Here is a 20,535-nt window from a genome sequence, read left to right as displayed (position 1 = left end):
GATGGTTTGTGCAGCTCTGGCTTTACCTCAACTGTCTGCTTCAGTGGTGCATTCACTGGTTCCTTTTGGTTGTCTGCTAAATTCCTCTGTAGCGCCTTCCTCCCTCAGTTCTGCCAGACCCGGGGTTTGGCTCTCATTTCTAGCCATATCAGTATCCTTGTGAAAGGCCCTCTCAGTAGTGCTGGGTGTGGCGTATCCCACATCCTCCTCCTGCACACTCTGATCTTCACATTACTCTTCTTCTAAAGTTTCCAAGCCCTTCACTTTACATATTTATTATATGTATGCTATGTTATTGCTTATCGTATTATGTGTGTTTTATTGTAACCTGACTAGTATTTTAGATAGGTGTGATATAAATTTATAAAGAAAATAAATGATTCCCTCCTGCCTCTCCCATTTCTTAGTGGTGTCCAGCTTCTTCTGTAACTGCAGTGATTGCTGTTCTTGTAGTAGAGCTTTCAGCAGAACCATCTATCTCTGCATCAGTAGTTGCAACTGATGTTGCCCTTCTCTCAGGGTCTGGCTCAGCCTCAGCCTTTGCTTCTGTTGCTGAAAGGCTTGCTGCTGGGCCTTAAAGGCCTGTTCCAGCTGCCACTGCTGCCCTTGTCATTCCAAGAGGGTTTGAAGTAAGATTTCCATACTAGCTCCCTTGTGCTCTGTTGTAAAAGCTGGATGCACTCCAAGGACCCACCTTTGTTCAGAAACAAACTGTCCACTTCCTTCTCTCTCTTTTTTTTCTTCTTGGAAAATGAAACAGAATCCTGCTATTCCAGCTCTGACTCACTTTTTTCTCTTTTTCTCAGATGAAGCTATTTTCCTTGGCCTGTTATTTTTAACTCTCATGACTGCCTTTTTCTTTTTTCTCAGCCGAACTCCTTTAGTAAACTTTTGTTTATTCCATGCTTATGTGTTCTATATAATGTTTAGTCACCGTTCTTCCTCTTTCCAGGCCTTCTGCAGGCATTGGAACAAACCCAGGTTTCCCAGAAAAGATAATTTTTTTCTCTCCTTTTTTCCTGGTATGAGTTTCTGCTTTTGCAGTCATTTTCAACAAGATTGCTTTCTCTTTTCTGAGGTATGGGTCTCTGGCTGTGCCTTGCTTAGCATAGATATCCCTGAACTGACACCATATGAGAGATAGCACAAGTGGTCTGTAACTCCCAAGAGGATAGACACAAGCGGGACTATGACTTTTCTTATATAAACTATTTACAAAAGTGTCATACCTTCATCCACATTTACACTCATTTATTTTTAGTATTCAGATCTCAACATTTATCTTCAGTATTCACTATTCACTTCTCAGCATTTACTTTCATTGTTCACATTCATTCTTTACAGGAGCTGCCTTCTCCTGGAGACCCGGCGCCCGTCTCTTCCCAGCTGGGTCCAAACTCTTATTTCTACTCTCTGGGGATCCATCCACTGAGTTATCTGTGTCTCTAGTTCTTAAGGTGGACCAGGCTAGTTGGTTAAGAAGGGTTTCCAGGGACACTCCTTCACACCATCTGTTACAGACTGAAGTTGTCAAGTTAATGTGGGGCTTACATCAGTTGAAACGTTTTGTTAAGTCACCTGTTATATGTTTGGACCCTAGTGTAGTACTTACTAAGCTGATAAAAGCCCACTTTGAGCCTCTGAGCACTTGTGGGCTCAAGTACCTGACCTGAAAGTCATATTTCTGGTGGTGATCAGTATGGCTTGCTGAGTCAGTGAACTCCAGAAACTAGTGACTTATCCACCTTAGTCAAATTTTTTTCACCATAGAGTGATATGTCACTCATCCCAAATTTAATTTGTTTTGCAGTATTTATATTCCGCCATCTTACCAAGCAAACTGTACCTACCTAAGGTGGTATCAAACTTCCACCTGAACCTGTCAAGCATTCTACCAACCTTGTTTTTTCAGGTCACATACTCACAAAGGACAACAACCTTACACATTCTGGATTGCAAGAGAGCCATTGCCTTCTATCTGGAGCAGACCAAAGCCTTTAAAAGGTTCACTCAGCTTTTTCATTTCTTTTGACCCAAATGATCCTGGATTTGCTGTAGCAAGCACCCTTTCTATTTGACTGGCAGAATTTATGTCTTTCTGTTATGTCCAATAATATCTAACATTAGATGGCATGTCAAGACTTGTAATGTCAGAGCCCATCTAAGATCGACTTCCATTGAGGAGAATTGCAAGGCTGTGGCATGGACTTCTGTGCACACATTTACATCTCTTCAATTTTTAGATAGTGACACAGCATTAGTTTAGGTCAGTCTGTCCTTCCTGATGTTTTGAGGGTTAGAATCCAACTTCATCCCCCAGGGCCTATTTTTATTGCTTCAGGTTGTTGTTCAAAAGAAAAAAAAATAGAAGAGGCTTCAACCTACAAAATTATATTCCTCTACCTGTTGGCAGTGTAGTTAATTTATCCCATTTTATATTGACAGGCAACCATTAGCTAGGGATCCCCACTTGTGTGGATGATCATCTTGCTTGTCGATGGAGAAAATTAAGTTGCTTACCTGTAACATATGTTCTCCATTGACAACAGGATAATCAGCTACACATAACTTCCTACCTCTCCTTTTGGAATTAGATTTTAAACTTTAATATAAAACTGAGGGGACTCACATGGCAGCAGTTGAGCAGGAAGTCCCATGCATGCTTAGAAAAGTTTTTTAGGCTTAGCTAGATTTTTTCCATGTTTGGCAGTATTGGATGATGTCACCCACTTGTGTGGCTGATTATCTTGCTATTTACAGAGAATAACCATTGCTGATAAGTTGCTTAGTTTTATTGTTACTCTTTTGGGTTCCCACCTTTGTCTTCAGCACCTTATGCTCTTCTTTTTCCTATTTGCTTGGTCTTTCTGGAGCATTATTGATGCTGGATGTTGCCCTGGCTTGGAATTGCTTCCTGTTAGTTAAAAATCAAAGTCCAGAGAAATAAAACATATGGAGATTGATATTGAAAGGTTTTATCTGGGTTTTTTTTTTTTTGTCACCAAGGTAAACCCCAAGACTTGAACATTTCCTTTGTTGTCTGGCTGTACTGTATATAGGTAACTCATTACCTATACAAATTTAGCCAGACAGAAAGAGGCAGTGATGGAGCAGTTCCAGGGACATGGTTACATTTTAGTGCTACCTGGCTAAAGTTAACTGGATAAGTCTGGTGAGAGAAGTTCCTGTCATAAAAGTTAGTAGATAACTTATGTCCTATAAGGTAAAAAAATATCCCATATATTTCCCAAAAGTAATAATTATTTAACTAGTGCGTTTACTTATGATTAAATGGCCCTGGGAATGATATATCTTTTTCACTAATTTATTTATTTATGACATTTATAAATTTATAAAACATTTCCAGTTTTTACAATAAAAGCCTCCAAAGTGATGTACAAAACAAATAACATAAATCAGAAAATCAGAAAACCGTACAAGACATCCTCCCAACAATGGAAAGAGCTAACATTGTTTACAAAGACACTTCTAAAATGACCATAAAACCAGAAGTATTCCATGAGTTGACTCGTATAAAATTGCTGATAATAATAATAAAAAAAAACAAAACAAAAAAACAATCATACCTGGGACATCATCAGCCAAGTTTTTACTTGGGATAGAACTGCAAAGGTCTTTCTCTTCCCTAATCAGTGGAGGAAGCTCATTCTAAATCTTGGGGATTAACACAGAGAAAGATCTATCTTCTAATTTAACATGCTGAACAGTTTTAACTGATGGAAGCTGAAGTTGTCCGCTAAATTTTGCATGTACATTTCTGTCCAGAGTTTTCCAGCGTAATCTGTGCGACATATGAGGGGTATAATTTCCAAGCATGATTTTAAAAGCCAATACAAGAATCTTAAATTTACAGGTGTAATTTCACTGGTAACCAATCAGGAGAAGGGGTGCAGCTGATTCTCGTCTAGTCTTATTCATAACAATTCTTGCAGCCATGTTTTATATTATTTGGAGCCTCCGAATCATAACACCGGAAAGACCCTAATAGATCACATTGCAATAATCAATGACTGCTAACACCAGGGCATAAGCCACCAACTTAAGAGCTCCAAAGTTCAAAAGAGATTTCAGTTGTCTCAACATCCGTAAATGCTCATTCGCTGTTCCCAACACTTGTGCTTATTTGCAATGGAGAGAATCAAGCATCCTGATTTTTATATAGAGCTTGTGTTTTTATATTTTAATTGGTAAACATCACAGCTTTTAAAAAAAAGAAAATAGGTGTTTAATGTATATACACTGAAGAAACTTCACCGCCCCAGTACTCTCGCCCATCTCCCATGCCTGCCTTGTCTTTTCCTCCTGGATGATTCTTTAGCTGCACACATTTTTAATATATGTTGACTTCCGTTCTCTCTCTCCTGCCAGCTCCACTGGCACACATTGGAGTTGGTGGTAAGAGGAAAGAATGAGCAAGGGTGGAGAGTTTGAGAATGGTAGAGAGAAAGAGGGCTGGAGGTTGGGAAGGCATGTGCTGTTGCTTATTACTGGAGGGGAACATAACTATTGTTTTGATATGGCAGCACATTGGTGTTATCAAATGTATGTATTTGATTCATTTGGAAAAGGTTCTCAGGATTAATACTTGTGCCTCAAAAACACTAATATGTACGGATTTATTTTGTATCCTCAGAGAAGTCTTAATTAGCTAGAAAATAAACAGCTAAATGCACAGTTTAAAAATACTTACAATTTAAGACCTATTTATAGGACTATGCATGTGTGAATATATATGTATATAATTTGTAACTGAAAAATATTTCAACAATTTAAGGAAAGATTCTAGTCTAGAACTGAAACATTGATATATGTTTGTGAGTGTTAGATTTTTTTTTTTCCACTGACCTGAACATCATTTTGAGTTTTTTTAGCTTGTATTTCTTGTGTGACTTTTTTTTTCATCTTCTCTATGGGCATGAACAACTTTGGAAGGAGAATATACTGCTCTATATGCTGTTGCTTAAGAACTATTCCTTAGGGTTAATGAGTATGGTTTATAGGGCATAAACAAGGATAGTAAACCATAATCTAAAGTAATTTTAAACCGATCAGAAGTAGATTATTTCCTACTAGACCAAAAACATAAGGAATCTAAAATTCAAATATAAGGTAAAAGTTTCTAATGTCTTTAACAGTGTTTATTATTGTTTTAACATTTTTACTTGGCGATTGCTCAAGTTCAAATCATGAGTAAGTTGATGTGTTTCTTTTTCAGCATTCCTTTATCAAGCATGCTAAACCAGTATCAATTTTGAGAGATCTTATCACAGAAGCTATGGACATTAAGGCAAAAAGACATGAAGAGCAGCAGAAAGAACTAGAAGAGGAAGATGAAAATTCGGTATGTTTTCTGATCTTCTGTGGGCAATTTTCAATAAAAGTTTCCATATTTTATAATTCAGTTAAACAAGGTAATGAATTTTATACAAGAGGAAGTGTTTTTTTGTGAGACATCATGCCTCCTCTTCCTGATAGATGATATGGTACATCACTTTCCCAACCTTTTCAAGCCAAAGGCACACATAACATTAACAAACATGTTGAGTGGCCCATCAACCTCCACGAAGCAGGCAGTGCAGACATGGACAGGTCTCAGATAGCCAAAAGAAGAGCTCAGGAAGCCCTGAAAACGTCATCAATCTTTCATATTTTAAAACAAAAATAGAGAGGGGGCAGAGGCACACATGGGCCTCTCAGGATGAGCAAGTATTCAGTAACTTCTGAAGTTAACCTGCATGCTTGTGTCACATCAGGAGGCTCTAGCGACTCCGCCACTCCAGCAGCTTTAAGCAGATGCGGTTATTCTATATCTATCAATAGTTACATATATACTTATATAGAGAGCGAAAGACAGACATGCACATATACAACATGTAGATAGCTGTTGCTGGTATTGTTCCTTCAGTTAATCATAAATTTCTTCCACTATCTCCTTGGCTTCTCTGGCACTGGAGAACGAAATCTAAGTTGCATTTATGGCTTATCTGCAGCTTCAGCATGTTTTTCAATAACACTTCTTTGCACTTTAGCCACGGTTTGACCCCTTTGTTGTGTATAGAGAAGACTCATCTTGGGGCTCTCTCATCTCTTCCTGCTGTTCTTTACTTCTGTTGATTTTCTTTTAAGATAGGCACATTGCCCACCTGCCCCCCAGCTCCTCACCCTGCCGATGCTCCTGCTATCTCTTCTTTTCCCAGTCTTGCGGACTCCTACTCCTTCCCTCCCCGCAGCTCCTCACTACATATGGCCTCCTCTCTATCCAGTCTACCCAGTCCCATGCTTTGAACAGATTGCCCCAGACTCCATCTCTCTTTATTATATACATGGCAAGGTAGCGATTAATTCTATGGCCCCCTATTCAGGCCCTGCATACTGCCCATTAATTCCCACATTCTAGGGCTCATACTGTAACTAGGAGGAAGAGGCATATGTGACTGCACAGACTACATGTGTGCTCTTAAAGGAACCTCTGCATATTTAAGAACCAACACTGGTGTCATTTGTTGTTGTGAGGTGCTGAGCACCCTTGGTGTCTTTTTTAAAATTAATTAATTAATTATTTAAGTTTTCAATAACTACGAGAATTACTTGCTAAAGCAATTTTAAGAATACATCCAGAAAATAAGATAAAATCATGAAAAAAAGGCAAGCAAGAAGAAAAAAAACCCTGTATCTTATAACAAACCACAAGCAAAAGGAACTCAAGAGGGAAAACTCAGAGCATGGAGGAAAAATAAGTATAAGGCAAATTAGAATGAGAGCGAGAGATCAATCTATCAAATCTATTTCTTATCATACTACCACCTCAGGACATAGTCAGATTTTTTGCAATCTAAGAAAAACCACAATTGTGATAGTTAAAAAAAAAAAAAAAAAAAAAATCATTTTACATCTCAGAATCTCAAAATATATTTACAGAGCAAACAAGATATAAAAGATGTACCAAGAGTCAAGACTTCTTGATGCATCAGAAATACTTTCCTACCCTCTTGCACAGAACTTGAGATATCTAGAAATAACCATACCTTTCGGCTAAAAAAGAAAAGCTGTCTATTGCAGAAAAATGTCTCATGATAGGAGTCCCAGTCTTGTGAGAACACATAGATGACTAAATGTGACCCTCTATCAATTCCTTCCTCAGCAGATCTTTCCAAGAAACTTGTGATATCTAAGCTATCATCTGACAATTGATCACTTCCTATAGGGACTCCAGGTCTGTCATCACTTATTTATAAGTGTTGCATCTAACGGTGGACCCTTGGCCGACGAGGTTGGGGTTACCTATAGGCTCTAGTCGTCGGGAGGCGGATGTAGGCAACGGAGACTCAAGTGGACCTTCACCTTTACCAGCCCACGTTCCCTGCAGGTTGAGCCCTTGGGTGCCAGGGCCGGCAGGAGTTAGGAGCGGGTCTCCCTGGAAGGCTGGTCTCGAGCACCTGAGGCATAGGCAGGTCAGGCAGTCCGATGGTCAGGGCAGGCGGGGAGTAGGAGAATCTGAAGATGGGCCAGAGGTCGAGGCAGGTGGCTGGTAGCAGAAACAGTGAGCAGGCAGATGGTTGGGGCAGGCAGCAGATGGAGGCAAAATCCAGGGGCGAACCGAGTCAGGAACCAGAAGAGCAAGCCAGGGGAACGAGAAGTCGGAGCAGGAACAGGAGACCAAGGAACAGATGCACATGGAGGAAGGAACTCAAGGAGGTTGGAAGCCATGGAGGTAACACTCAGAGCAAGACCTGCTGATGAGTCGAAGGTAAGGCGGTAGGGGCTGCCTTTAATAGGCCCCGAGCCGGGTCGCACATCTGGGTCCCACGGGAGGTGTTTCCTGTTGTGGCCCCTTTAAGAAGGGGAAAGTGCTGCGTATGCGCCTAGAGGTGGCTGCGGCTGGCAGTGCAGGGACGACGGGGCCTGCTCCCTGCTGCGCCGAGGGAGCAGGAGGCCCTGCCGAGCAGGAGTGGCAGTTGGGGCCCAGGCCTGCCCGGCAGGTAGGTGTGGCCAGTCGGGGGTAAATAAGCCTTGCTAATAGGTGGCAAGGCTTCAGTTGGCAGTTTAAGCACAATTATAAAATATTTTTATATTTGGTGGCTCACGGGAAGGCCCTGCGAGTTGCCTCATTCACCCCCAAAGTGGCCAGACCCATTCCAGGTTCAGCGCACAGCTCTCTGCTCTGAACACAGTCCCGTGCAGCCCGAGTTGCCGCCAGCTGTTGTTCCTGTCACCTTCCCTTAGGCACATGCACATGTGTGTGCATTATGCAGAACCTGCGCCCTCTGATGACATCAGGCCAACCGGCCTAATTAAGCAAGGGCTTCACAGCATTACCTCACCTCAGCAATGGGTCTCCTTCCTTTGCAGTGCATGTTGCCTTTGAGTTCCTGGTTCCTGTATCCTGCGTTCCTATTCTTTGTCAATGCATAGGAGGCGATTATCTATTCACGGGCAATGCAGGGAGCCGCACTAGCAGGGAGATCAGGTTATTGCAGGTTTTTTAATGTCTGATTTTTAGTGCCTGGGTTAGGGCAGGAGGTGAGTGAAAGTGCCGGTGTGGAGATCGATTTTTTTGATGCTTTTGTGGGTCAGCCAAGTGGCAGATGGAATGGGTAGATAGAAGGCAGAATTGCCGATCTGCATTACATGCTCTCGCTGGCAGTCAGAGTTCGATCATGAAGGGGGTTAGATATTGCTCTGCCCACCTTCACATCAACTTCTGGACCACTAATTTATTCATTTTTTTAAAAAAAGAAACGCCTTTGCCCTGAGAATCAATTGCAAGCGTTCACATACCAGTGGGTGTCAACGCGGGTTTCTGCGCATTTTACTATATAGGGCCATTAGCATGCATTACTGCGCGCATTATGGCATATATGTTTGGTGTGTGTGTATTTTTTGTGTATCTAATTAACATACGTGGCTGTTATATCTCGTGTTGCCACTGGTTTTTGCCATGCACGCCAAATGAATCCACGCAGAAAAATCAGCGCAGATTTCAGCAAGGGTCTTATTACATCGGCCCCCATAAAAAAATTATCTTCAAACTAAGAAAAGAAAAAGGGCAAATTCTGATAGCCCCTTTTTGCCCACATCAGATATGGTTTCTGTGGCTTCAACATCTAGCTGTTGCTCAGCCAGTACATCTACAAATATTTCCAGCTCTATTGACACAATACATAGGTTACTTCTTCATCCCAACCTTTAGTCTATAGCACTCATGGCATGAATATAGAAAGTGAAGTAGCACAAGCAATGCCAATATTGTCAGAAGTAAAAGAAAATTCTAGCAGCAGGGAGGCCTGCTATCTTAGAATCATATGACTTTAAATGGGAGAGGTTTTCCATTTGATGTATATCTCAGAAGGAAGATATCTTCAATTGCTCTACTTAAGTACTACTTCAATATCTCCTCAGTCTCTCTAAAACAGTTTTGAAGACTAACACTGTCATAGTGCAGTTAAGTGTTATTGCATCGTACTACTAACACTCAGAAGGTCTCAGTCTCTTGCCATCCTATAGTAGCTAGATTCATGAAAGGCCTCTACCGTCTTCATCCTCTTATCATAATTCCTCCGACTCAATGGGGCTTCAGCAGAGTGCTTTCCAAATTGATGACAAATCCATTGGAACCTTAGCATCGATGGACTTCAAGTTCCTCTCTTGGAAAGCATTATTCTTGTTAGCAGTAGCCTCAGAGCGCAGAGTGAGAGAATACAAAACCTTGGTAATCCATGCTCCCTAGACAAAAATCTTTAAGAATAGAGTGTGTGTCTCTGTGCCAGAATCTGTGGACTACCTGCTAGATAGTGTCCACATAGTCCTGATATCCTGATTTCAAGAGGGCTACTCACAGAGGGTGCCCTTAGACAAACACCACATCTCTAGATAGGCATCTCACAACTTCCCATAACAAATTGTTAGAAGAAGTGGGATTGTTATTTATGCATTTGGGAAGTTGTAAATTGTGGGTTAAACCTGCATCTGTAGCAGAAAATTGATAGTGACTTGCTCTGAGATTGTATAAAGGTAGGGACCATTGGAGTAAGAAAATACCAAGAGCTGGAATAGATTAAGTATATTAAGAATATTATGCACCCTGAAATGTTGTGAAACACAGCAAATAGCCTTGGCATCTTGGTGTTGCCTCACCGGGAACTGGATGAGGATAGGTAAAAATCCCCATGTAGGTCTGCATATTAGTATTAATGGATAAGAATGAGGACTGCACATGGAACTTGCTGTTTGAAATTTCCTTCTCCCCACAAAATTTTTTTAAATGTTAACTGGGGCCAGAAAGACTAAATAAATAAAAGCAAGGAAATGGCAAGACCTCTATAGGAAAGGGAATTATGTACAAGCAGTGACAGACCAGGAGTGCTGCCCATCTAATCTGAAGTGAATTTTTTGCTGTTTACAAGCATTTTACCCTCCTTGCTTTTCCTTATAATTTCTTACAAGCTTGTTCAAGCTGAGGAATTTTTCCTTCATTTCCCAGCCTTGCTTAGGATTCTCTTGCGCTTGAAATCCCTATACTAAACCTCTCTTTATCTACCTCCCTTCAGCAATGCTTCCAAGTTTATACAACTGCAAAAAGAGACTTGGAATGTACTGACCTGCTAAGCCAGGAATCTTGCTTTAGGTCCAATCCTTCATTTCCCATTTCTGCCATGCTGCCTTTGGTCATGTCTGGGAAAATTCTGCATTTCTTTCCAAGCACTCTCTTTATCTTCTCATTCCCACCCAATTCTTGAGCTCTGTCTCCCCTTCAGATATCCCTTCCATCTGCCACATTTTCAGTCCACCCCTTTCCAGTGCAACTGTTCCTACTGCCCTCAGACATGCTGTTATCACACCACTCTTGAAAAAGTCTTCACTGGACCCTACCTGCCCTGCTAACTCTTGTCTTATCTCTCTCCTGCTGTATATATTCAAACTACTATAATATGCTTTCTCGAGTCCTATACCATTTTGGTCTATTACAATCTGACTTCCACTGAGACAGCCCTTTTGGTGACTACTACTAAAACATCATCTTCCTTGATGTATTCACTACTTTTGACACTGTTAAATCAGTCTACTCCATGACACTGGCCTCATGTGGATTTTGGGACTATGTTCTATCTTGGTTCTTCTTTTATTTCTCCCATCATACCTTTAGTGGATCCTTCCCCACTGCTATTCCACTATCAGTTGGTGTGCTCCAAGGCTGTATTCTAGGCCCTCTTTTCTATCCTTTCAGTCATTCCCTTGTGGTCTGATCTCCTGTTATGGCTTTCAACACCCTCTTTATCTTGATGATGCCAAGAAATATCTCTTTGTGCCTGATCTCTGCTTATTTGACATAAGTCCCTGCACCACCTTAAACTTAACTTGGCTAAGATGATGGATGCCTTTTAAAGTGGTTCCTGCTGACTTTTTCCTACCCCTTAAAATTTCCTCTGCCTGATTCCTTAATGATTAAGTGGAAAGGGAAGGTTTACATTTTCCTGGCCAAATCTCCAGCCCCGTTGCTAGCAAGAGCTATTGGCCGCCTTGTGCGAAACGCAGTTTCAGTAACTGGCCTTAGAGAGTGCTCCTTGGGGCTGCAGCTGGTGGAGCGTTGTCTCTATTCCCAAAGCTGGAGACGACATTGGCTTCCAAGAGAAGGACTGGCCTAACTGATCTGGCAAGAGAACATGAGGAGGAGTCCCCCAGACTGCTGAAGGGAAGGAGGAGTTGTCCACAGTGTCTGAGATGTTAACGGTACCAGCAGCAACAGCCACCACCACAGGAAAGTTGACCTTAGCAAGCATTTCCACCGGAGAGTAGGAGAAGCCGATGGGACAGGTATCAGCACAAAGAGGCAAAAGTAGATACTTTGGAGCGCAGAATTTAGCTCCAAGAGAGCAGATGGTTCTTACCAATAATCTGACTGATATGGAGGCAGGTCCAGTGTTATCTCTTGTTCTTGCATTAACCATGGTCAAACCTTAATACCTTAATTCCATTTCATCTTGGTACTCTAGTCCAGTCCAATCCAAATACCAGCAGAGGGAAGCAGAGCACACAGACATTTCTCTGTGACATCATTGCCACTACATCTAGGTGGTACAGCATAGAGAAACTCCAGTACCCTCTGCCTTCAGCAGATGGTAGGATTCACTGGTGATGCAGCAGAATTACCAGGACAGCTCTGACATTGTGGCCAGGAGTGCAAGCCCATTTTTTTGTATGTTCCCAGTCATAGAGGGGACTTGGTAGAGCCGGTGAGAGGGGAGGAGTCAGCTTTCACCTTGACTTGAATTAAAAAAAAAATGTACAGTCAAATGTTTTTCTGCTTGTTTTTGCTGTGGAGAGGCTTCCCCAGCCTGCCCTTTCTCATTTCCCTCAAACCCCAATCCTCCTGCCTGGCTGTCCTTTGCTGCCTACTGCTTTAAAAAAACAATTTGAAGAGAGGAGAGCTGCAGCCATGTCTGTGCAGTGAAGGCTGTCTTCAGGATCGGAGGAGTGCAGGGACGGTGTGCCTCTCTCACTGGGGTGAGTGTTGAGTCCTTGGATGGATTTTGGTGGCAATTCATGGGTGCATGTTTAGCAGAGAACCCCTGCGTGGAGATAGGGGACAGGAGCCAGCATTGATCGACCTTTTCTTCAGGCCGCTATGTTTGGCCTGTGTGCGGGCCAGAGATGTCCAGGGGGAGTGCTTGCAGGCCTCTGCAGCTGCTGATGTGCCTCCCCTGCAGCTGAAGAATGGTTTTCAGAGAGTTTATGGCTGGATTGTACGGCGGTAGATGCCGCCAGTACATCTCTTTTGGCGGGAGCGATGCCAGGCTTCGACTACCTTTCCATGGTTTTGTAGACCTCGCAGCATTTGCAATCAGAGTCAGCGTTAGCCTTGGTTGAAAAAGCTCCCCGTAGAGTGGATGTAAGTCTCACTGCGGGGCAGGGGGATTTTTCCCCAGAATTCTTTTGTTTTCTGCAAAAGCGAAAATCCTCCTCAAGGCCAGAAGTTCATGAGGACTTTGATGAAAAATAATATCCTTTTGTATAACAAAATTTAAAGACTGGAAAATGTAACGTGACTGTGCATGTTGAAGTTTATAAATGTTCCTAAACTGGCGACCTCCGCTGTGGTGAAATTGCTTAAAATTTTGAAAGTACCCGAACAGTCTTTTCCTTCTGTGGCTAAAGCTTATTACCTGCCCTCCTTTGTTAAGAAGAGGGAAGAAGTGGCTCGTTTTTAGAACCCTCAGGTTTCTGTTGGTTTCTGGAATCTAACACAGGGATTGGAAGGAAAAGAAGAGCAATCTATTCCATCTGTATTGATGGCTGGCTTTATTATAGATGCAGATAGGGACTAGGTTCTCAGTTAGATTTTTAAGCATTGACATTCTCCGTGTCTGCATTATAAGATCTGAATGTTCCAGGATGTGGCTGAAGTCATGCGGAAGAAACGTAGTCAAATTGTTATTAAGTCCTAGAGTTCTTCAGATTGGGGGGGCCTTTGTGGCTCAACTTCTCATGTAAGTGTTTTATCAAATATTTATCTTCTTTTCCTTTTTAATAACATTTGTTGTATGTTTTCTTCCTCCTCGTAGTGGTGAGCTAGTTGCATTTATGATGTAACTTTATTCTCCTTTCATAGTTTTGTTTTTTTTTGTATTTCTAACTCATGTGATACAGTTACGTAAAAGATTTTTTTTCTTGGTTATGTATTTAAAATCCTAATAAATATAAAGTGCAAAAAACACCTTGGCTAAAACTGAACTACTTATATTTTCTCCCAAAATCACCCCCCCCCCACACACACACACACTCTTTTCTGTCTCCGTGGATAGCACCAGCATCCTCCCTGTCCCCATGGCCTGCATCTTTGATCTCTTCTCCTCTGCACATATCCAAAATATAGCTAACATGTGGTGTTTCTTCTGTGTATCACCAAAATCTGCTTTTTCCTTTCTGAACCCGCTACCAAAACCCTTACCCACTGTCTTGTCAAACCCCATTTGAACTACTGTAAATTTCTCATTTATAGATCTGTGCTGAATCATCTTGCAGTCTATTCAACATTCAGCTGCATGATTCATCTTCCTCCAGTGTTACGAATGTTGCCTCTCTTCTCACGGCTCTCTATTGGCTCCTTCTCTGCTTGCAAACTTAGTTCAAGCTACTCCTTGTTATCTATAATCCATTATTCTGCAGCTCCATGTTACCTCTCCTCTCTTATCTCCCCATCCATCCTTCATTATGATTTGTTTGTCAGGCAAGCTGCTCCTGTCTGTGCCCTTCTTTATTGGAAGGTCCAGGCTCTAGACGTTCTGTCTTGTGGTACTGTGTGCCTGGAACAGCCTTCCCGAGTTGGTGTGCCCTTCTCCATCTCTGACCATATTCAAGTCACGCTTAAAGACCCATTTCTTTGAGACTGCTTTTAAATCCAAAAACCCTAACTCTTTCTGATCTTGGTCCTCTCATGTTAAACATGTTTTCCTGTAATAGTTAAATAATTACTAGAAAATAATTTGTCTTCTGTGTGTGCTTTTACTAGATTGCAAACTCCAGAGAGCAGGGAGCCTCTCCCTTATACATCTATACAGCGTTGTATGTGTCTAGTAGAGCTATAGTAATGTGAATCCTGGCCCTCCCATGAACCAGAACCCTGCCCTGGTTCACGATTCAGCAGTCTTTACTTATTCCACATGCTAACTCTGGAGCAGATGTAAAAAGTGTGCTGGGATGTGCAAAAGGTTTTATTCACAAACGTGCACATATTTTTTGTGCTCAGACTTTACTCCCAATGTAACTAGGAGTTCTGCATACAAAAAATGTGCACACAAATTGGCATTTCTCCATTTAACTCCTACGTTAATGAAGTAATTAGCTTTTATTCCCTGATGCAAAGAGGAACGTAGGCTTAACGCATGGTTGCTTAATGCTGAAAATTGAACTCCTGGTCAGAGCTGGAGCAAAGTTACTCAAGCTAATGTTAACTATTGGGCTGAACCTAAAATTTGTGGTGCAGTGGTCCTTAATTTGGAATTTGTGCTCACAAAATAGGTTTTCAGGGCAAAAAGCATGCTTAAAGTATGTTTTATATACAAAATGTATTTTATCCTCATAAACGGTGTTTTGTAAGCATAAATCTTACTATTTGTGCTCACAAAATTGTTTTCTTCATATTTTATGTGCTCCAAGCATGTCTTCTGTGCACATTTTTGGGTTTTAACTCCTGATGCATTAGTACGGGGTGGCAATTCCGGACCTCAAGCCTCAAATAGGCCTGATTTTCAGGATATTCCTAACGAATATACAGAGATTTGCATGCACTGTTGCCTTTGAATGCAAATATATCTCATGCAAGTTCATTATGGAGATTCTGAAAACCAGGCCCATCTTCGGCTCTTGAAGACCAGAGCTGGCCACCCCTGCATTAGCATACCTTTAACTTTCTGCATTGGGAGCTACATTATATTTTAGTGTGTACGTTCAGAAGCTGTGTGCTGCTGATTTTCAATGCACAGCTTTATTACATTGGTCCTCTGGGTACTTGCAATCACACATCTCTTTTTTGCCTGTGCTGATCAGATCATTTATGCCACCTAGCTGTATGTATGAGGTATACACCATATGACAGGTACATTTAAAACCTATATTCATGTTGGGGAGGAGGAGGGACAGTTTTTAAAGAACTGTCCCGCAGGATAAAAACGAACCCTTCGAAGATTTGCCCTTCCTTTTAAAAGGGGTAGGGCGGGCCCGGTACAGTATACACAGGGATTTCATTTTAACATCCGTGTGCATTATTTACCCTGCACACTTTGTACCTCCAAAGTTCATAGGGTAAAGAATGGCTGAGGCATTAGCCTGCTGTGGCGTTTTTGAAGAGAGACTCCGTAGAGTTTCCATTTTGAAAATTGGTCTGTGGGTACAAAGGAACCCAGGGACCTGCTAGCAGCCCACAATTGTCCTCCCCATGTTTGGAAGTCTGTTAACTTTGTTGCAAACAGCAGTCTTTGGTTTTGAATAGATAATTTTTTTTTCTGATTTTATGGTTGGTTTTCTTTCTTTCTTTCTTTCTTTTTTTTTTTTAATTCTTAACTGACAGAGGCTCCTGTCTGCTCACCATGCTGCTGCTGGTAGCTGTGGCAGCACAGTGTTTTGTGGGTTTTTAGTTTAAATTCTGAAAAATTTTGATTTCTACAAGGGGAAAAACAAGGGGAGAAGTGTGTGTGGCAGTCAAAGTTTTCACAATTTATTTCAGATCCTCCTGAAAACTCTGTGCTGCCACAATTAGCTGTAGCAGCAGGAGGCGGACACTACTGGCAACAGTCAGTTTCAAAATAATGAATCCTGGAAGCAAATGTCCTTGAAACGAACATGGATGGAGTTAGGATTTGGGGAAGTGGAAGGATTGAAGATGAGGGCAGGGATCATGTCAGGTTCAGAAGTTATATTAGATAAGTTGGCGCCAGTGATTTAGTAGGAAGCTAGGGGAATGCCCCTGAAATTTCACATGTTTTTCCTCTCTCTGAATCATGTTTTTCTCCATCCTTCCATTAATCCCTTTTCACTTTTCCTGTCCATGATTTATATTTCTCACTCACTTCACTGTCTATTGCTCATTCACTCTACTCTCTTGTTTCCTTATTTCCTTCTTTACACGCTCCTTTCTCTTACTCTCAAATATTTTTATTTATTTATTTAGGCATTTTTATATACCGAACATATTGGGGCAGATTTTCAAAGGGGTACGCGCATAACCCCCGAAAAGCTGCCCCTTCCACCCCCTGCGTGCGCCGAGCCTATGTTGCAAAGGCTCGGCGGCGCGCACAAGCCCCGGGACGCGCGTAAGTCCTGGGGCTTTCCTTGGGGGGGGGGGGGGGGGAGTGTCGGAGGGCGTGTCACGGCCGGCGTATCATCGGGGGGTGTTCCGGCATGGTTCTGGCCCAGGGGCGTTCCGGGGGCGTGGATGCGGCCTCCAGACTAGCCGCTGGACCGGAACAGATATGCGCGGCTACCCGCCTATCTTTTAAAATCCGGCGTACTTTTGTTTGTGTCGGTTGCGTGAACAAAAGTACGCGCACACGTACTTTTTAAAAATCTGCCCCATTGTGTGCACTTCACGTCAGTTTACATCAAATTTGGGAACAAGCCATTAATACGTTGTCCCAAAAAACATTAAAATTTGATATCTAAATAAACCCTATAAAATTGTTAAGAACTCATAATAATACTCAATACTATAAATTTCAAAATAATAAAATACATTAAATTAGTAAAAATATCATAACTACTGGTAACATCATTTAAAAGAATTAAAATTATAGCACTAAAAAACCTTCTTTATATAATCTAAATTTCCAGGGGGAGTCGCTAAAAGATGTTATTCTGCATTGTTAAAAGCCTGCTCAAACAGTCATGTTTTTAGTTGTTTCTTAAATGGTTGTCTGCTAGCCTCTAATCGTATATTAAGTGGAAGAGAGTTCCAGAGTTTTGGCCCGGCTAGGGAGAGAGCCCTTTCCCTAACTGCATTTAAGTGTGCTGATTTAGGTGATGGAACTGAAAGTAATGCCTTGCCTAGAGATCTTAAGTTACTAGAGAGCGTGTGAATATGAAGGGATGCATTTAGCCATTCTGTGTTATTGACATAAATGGTTTTGTGGATAAGAGTCAGACAGTTATACTGAATTCGAGAATGGATAGGCAACCAATGGAGGCTCATCAGAATAGGGGTGATATGATCAAATTTTTTGGAATTTGTCAGCAGATGTGTGGCAGCATTCTGCAAAAGTTGCAGAGGACAGATAGATGATAACGGAAGGCCCAGAAGAAGGGCATTACAGTAGTCCAGCTTCGACAGTAAAATAGCTTAAAGCACCGTTTGAAAATCGTTACTGTGCAACAAGGGTTTTAGTTTCTTTAAAATTTGCAGTTTGTAAAAGCCGTCTTTAATTATAGCTTTTATAAAAGTCTTTAAATTAAGTTCGCTATCTAATATAGCACCAAGATCCCTAACTTCCTGCTTAATAATAAAAGGGGATAAATTTGACCTAATATCTAGTGAAATTTTTTCAGTCACCTTGTTGCAAATATAGAGAATCTCTGTTTTTGTATCATTTAGCGAAAGTGACATATGTGTAAGTAATTGTTTTATGGAACTGGAATAAATTTCCCAAAGTTTGTGTGCTATGTAGTGAATCTTTAATTGGTAGGAGGATCTGAACAACGTCAGCAAATATATATGTTAACAACATAACATAAAGGGATTAACAACATAACATAAAGGTTATGTTGTTAATCCCTAAGTTCCATGTAAACCGGTTTGATATGAATCTTGTCATGAAGATCGGTATAGAAAATGTCAAATACATAAATAAATAAATATAATGTACTAGTCCTAGACCAGCTAGCAACCTACACAAAGGAACCATATATATATTAAACAATGTGGGAGAGAGGGATGAACCCTGGGGTACTCCTGATGTTAACATGACCTTTTCAGATTCTACTGTATCTATTTTTACTCTGAAGGATCTATTGGATAGGTAGTATTTAAACCAAGCAAGAGTAACATCTTTTAAGACCAATTTCTTGGAGTCTGCAAATCATAGAATCATGGTTTATGGTGTTGAAGGCCACCAAGATGGCTAATAAAATTAAAAGGTACGAATTTCCATAATCCAAACCTCTCAGCATAATGTCTGAGAGAGATATAAGGAGGGTTTCTGTGTTCTGTGATTTGCGAAACCCATATTGGGAAGGATAAAACAAATGATGGTTCTCTATATACTCCATCAATTGTTTATTAACAACCTTTTCTAAGAGCTTGGCTAGGAAAGGGATAGTAGATACAGGTCGGAAATTGGCTAAATTTTCCAGATCTGAGTTTGTTTTTTTTATTAAGGGTTTCACCACCGCACATTTGAGGGTATCTTGGAAACAGCCTTCTTCTAAGGACACATTGATAATGTTGGCTAGAGGCCGAGCTACAATGTTTGATACCGATTGTAGTAATTTTATGGCTAAGGAATCTTGGGGATGCGCTGCCGGATTCATATTCTTAAGAAAATTGGCAATTTCTAAAGATGAAACCAAGTCAAAAGTTGACCAACTACCTGAAGGGTTCAACGGAAGTGAAATAGTCTGTTTAGTTGTGAAAGCTAGCTTATTGAGAATAGAAAGAATCTTATCAGTGAAATAATTAGCAAATTTGGTAGTTTTGTCTTGTAGATTGTCTAATGATATTAAAGCACTTTTAGGATTTATGAGATCAGAAACCATAAGAAAATTAAATTTTTGGATTGAATTGAAATCTACGGATTTTTTCAGCATAGAAATCACATTTTGCTATGTTTATGGCGGATCTGTAATTCTGCAGAGCTACTCTATATTGAGTTAAAGTGGTGGGGTTATGAGATTTACGCCACGATCTTTCTAGGCAACGTAAAGCCTGTTTAAGGGTTTTTAATTGAGCGGTAAACCAGGGGGCTTTATGGGTCTCGTGAGGAGTTATCCGGTTCTTAATGATGGGACAACGCTTTTTAGATAATTCGGCTGTAGTGCTTTACCTCTTCTCTAGGGCAAGTCTTTTTTTTTTTTTTTTCAAAATTATTTCTCTCCTCTTTCTATCACATCTATTCATTCTGTTTCTTTCTGTCTTCCTCCCTTGTATCCCTAGACTGAATGCCTTTTTTATTATTTTATCTTGAGCACTTTATAGTGTACTGTTAGCACAATAAACTGTTCTTGGCCTGCATGTACATTTTCTTCTTCTCCCTCTATTACTCCCATTCACCTCTTATAGATTCCCAGCTGTCAGATCCCTCCTTTTTTTTTTTCTCTCTGACATACCCTCAAACTCTGTACTCCTGTTCCTCATTCTCTCACAGATTCCTGCTCCTCGCTTTCACACTTGCTCCCAGGAGTCCCTTGCCTCCCTCACTCATTCTTGGCAGTCACTTTCCTTTCTCTTGCAGTGGGAAGACTATTAAGTCTTTCTTTTATTTCCTTCACTTTCTCCTCCCTTCCCCATTTTCTTTTCTTCTGTGCTCTTCTTGGCTTTGTAACCTCATCAGGTTTGTTCCCTCTACTCTTGCTCTCTTTCTTTCAGGCTGATGTGATATGGTGCGCTCGGCCGAGCACACTGCTTTAACCCGTGATTGGACGAGGGGATTAGCGCATCCAAAACACGTGTCCAACCCCCTGTGAAGCTAATAGCGCTCATCACATGTAAATTCATGGTGATGAGGCTATTAGCTATTCTCCCTGATGCAAAAAAAATATGTGCCTGACGCACCAGTTTTCACTCTCAAAAATTAGTACCTGCCCCGGAGCAGGTGTTAATTTTTGAGCAGCCCAAAAAGTGTACAGAAAAGCAGAAAATACTGCTTTTCTGTACTTCCTCCGACTTAATATCACTGCGATATTATGTTGGAGGAACAAAAAAGAGAATGTTTAAATTAAAAAAAAAAAAAAAAAAGCGTGCCGGCGGTCAGCCTAGGAAAATGGATGTTCAATTTTACGAGCATCCATTTTCCTAACCTGCTGACAGCCACA

The 20,535-nt window shown here is 41.1% G+C and overlaps 1 protein-coding gene across 1 annotated transcript in view; it reads left to right on the top strand.

The window, feature by feature from the left end:
* Nucleotides 1-20,535, top strand: part of STK3 (serine/threonine kinase 3) — a 671,555-nt gene that overhangs the window by 415,985 nt on the left and 235,035 nt on the right. Inside the window, exon 8 of the mRNA XM_029591777.1 lies at nt 5,237-5,362. Coding sequence (XP_029447637.1) covers nt 5,237-5,362 — 126 coding nt within the window. The remainder of the gene's footprint in view (nt 1-5,236; nt 5,363-20,535) is intronic.

Source organism: Rhinatrema bivittatum, chromosome 2 (assembly GCF_901001135.1).
Source record: "Rhinatrema bivittatum chromosome 2, aRhiBiv1.1, whole genome shotgun sequence".
Taxonomy (NCBI): Eukaryota; Metazoa; Chordata; class Amphibia; order Gymnophiona; family Rhinatrematidae; genus Rhinatrema; species Rhinatrema bivittatum.
This window is presented reverse-complemented; position numbering and strand designations above follow the sequence as displayed.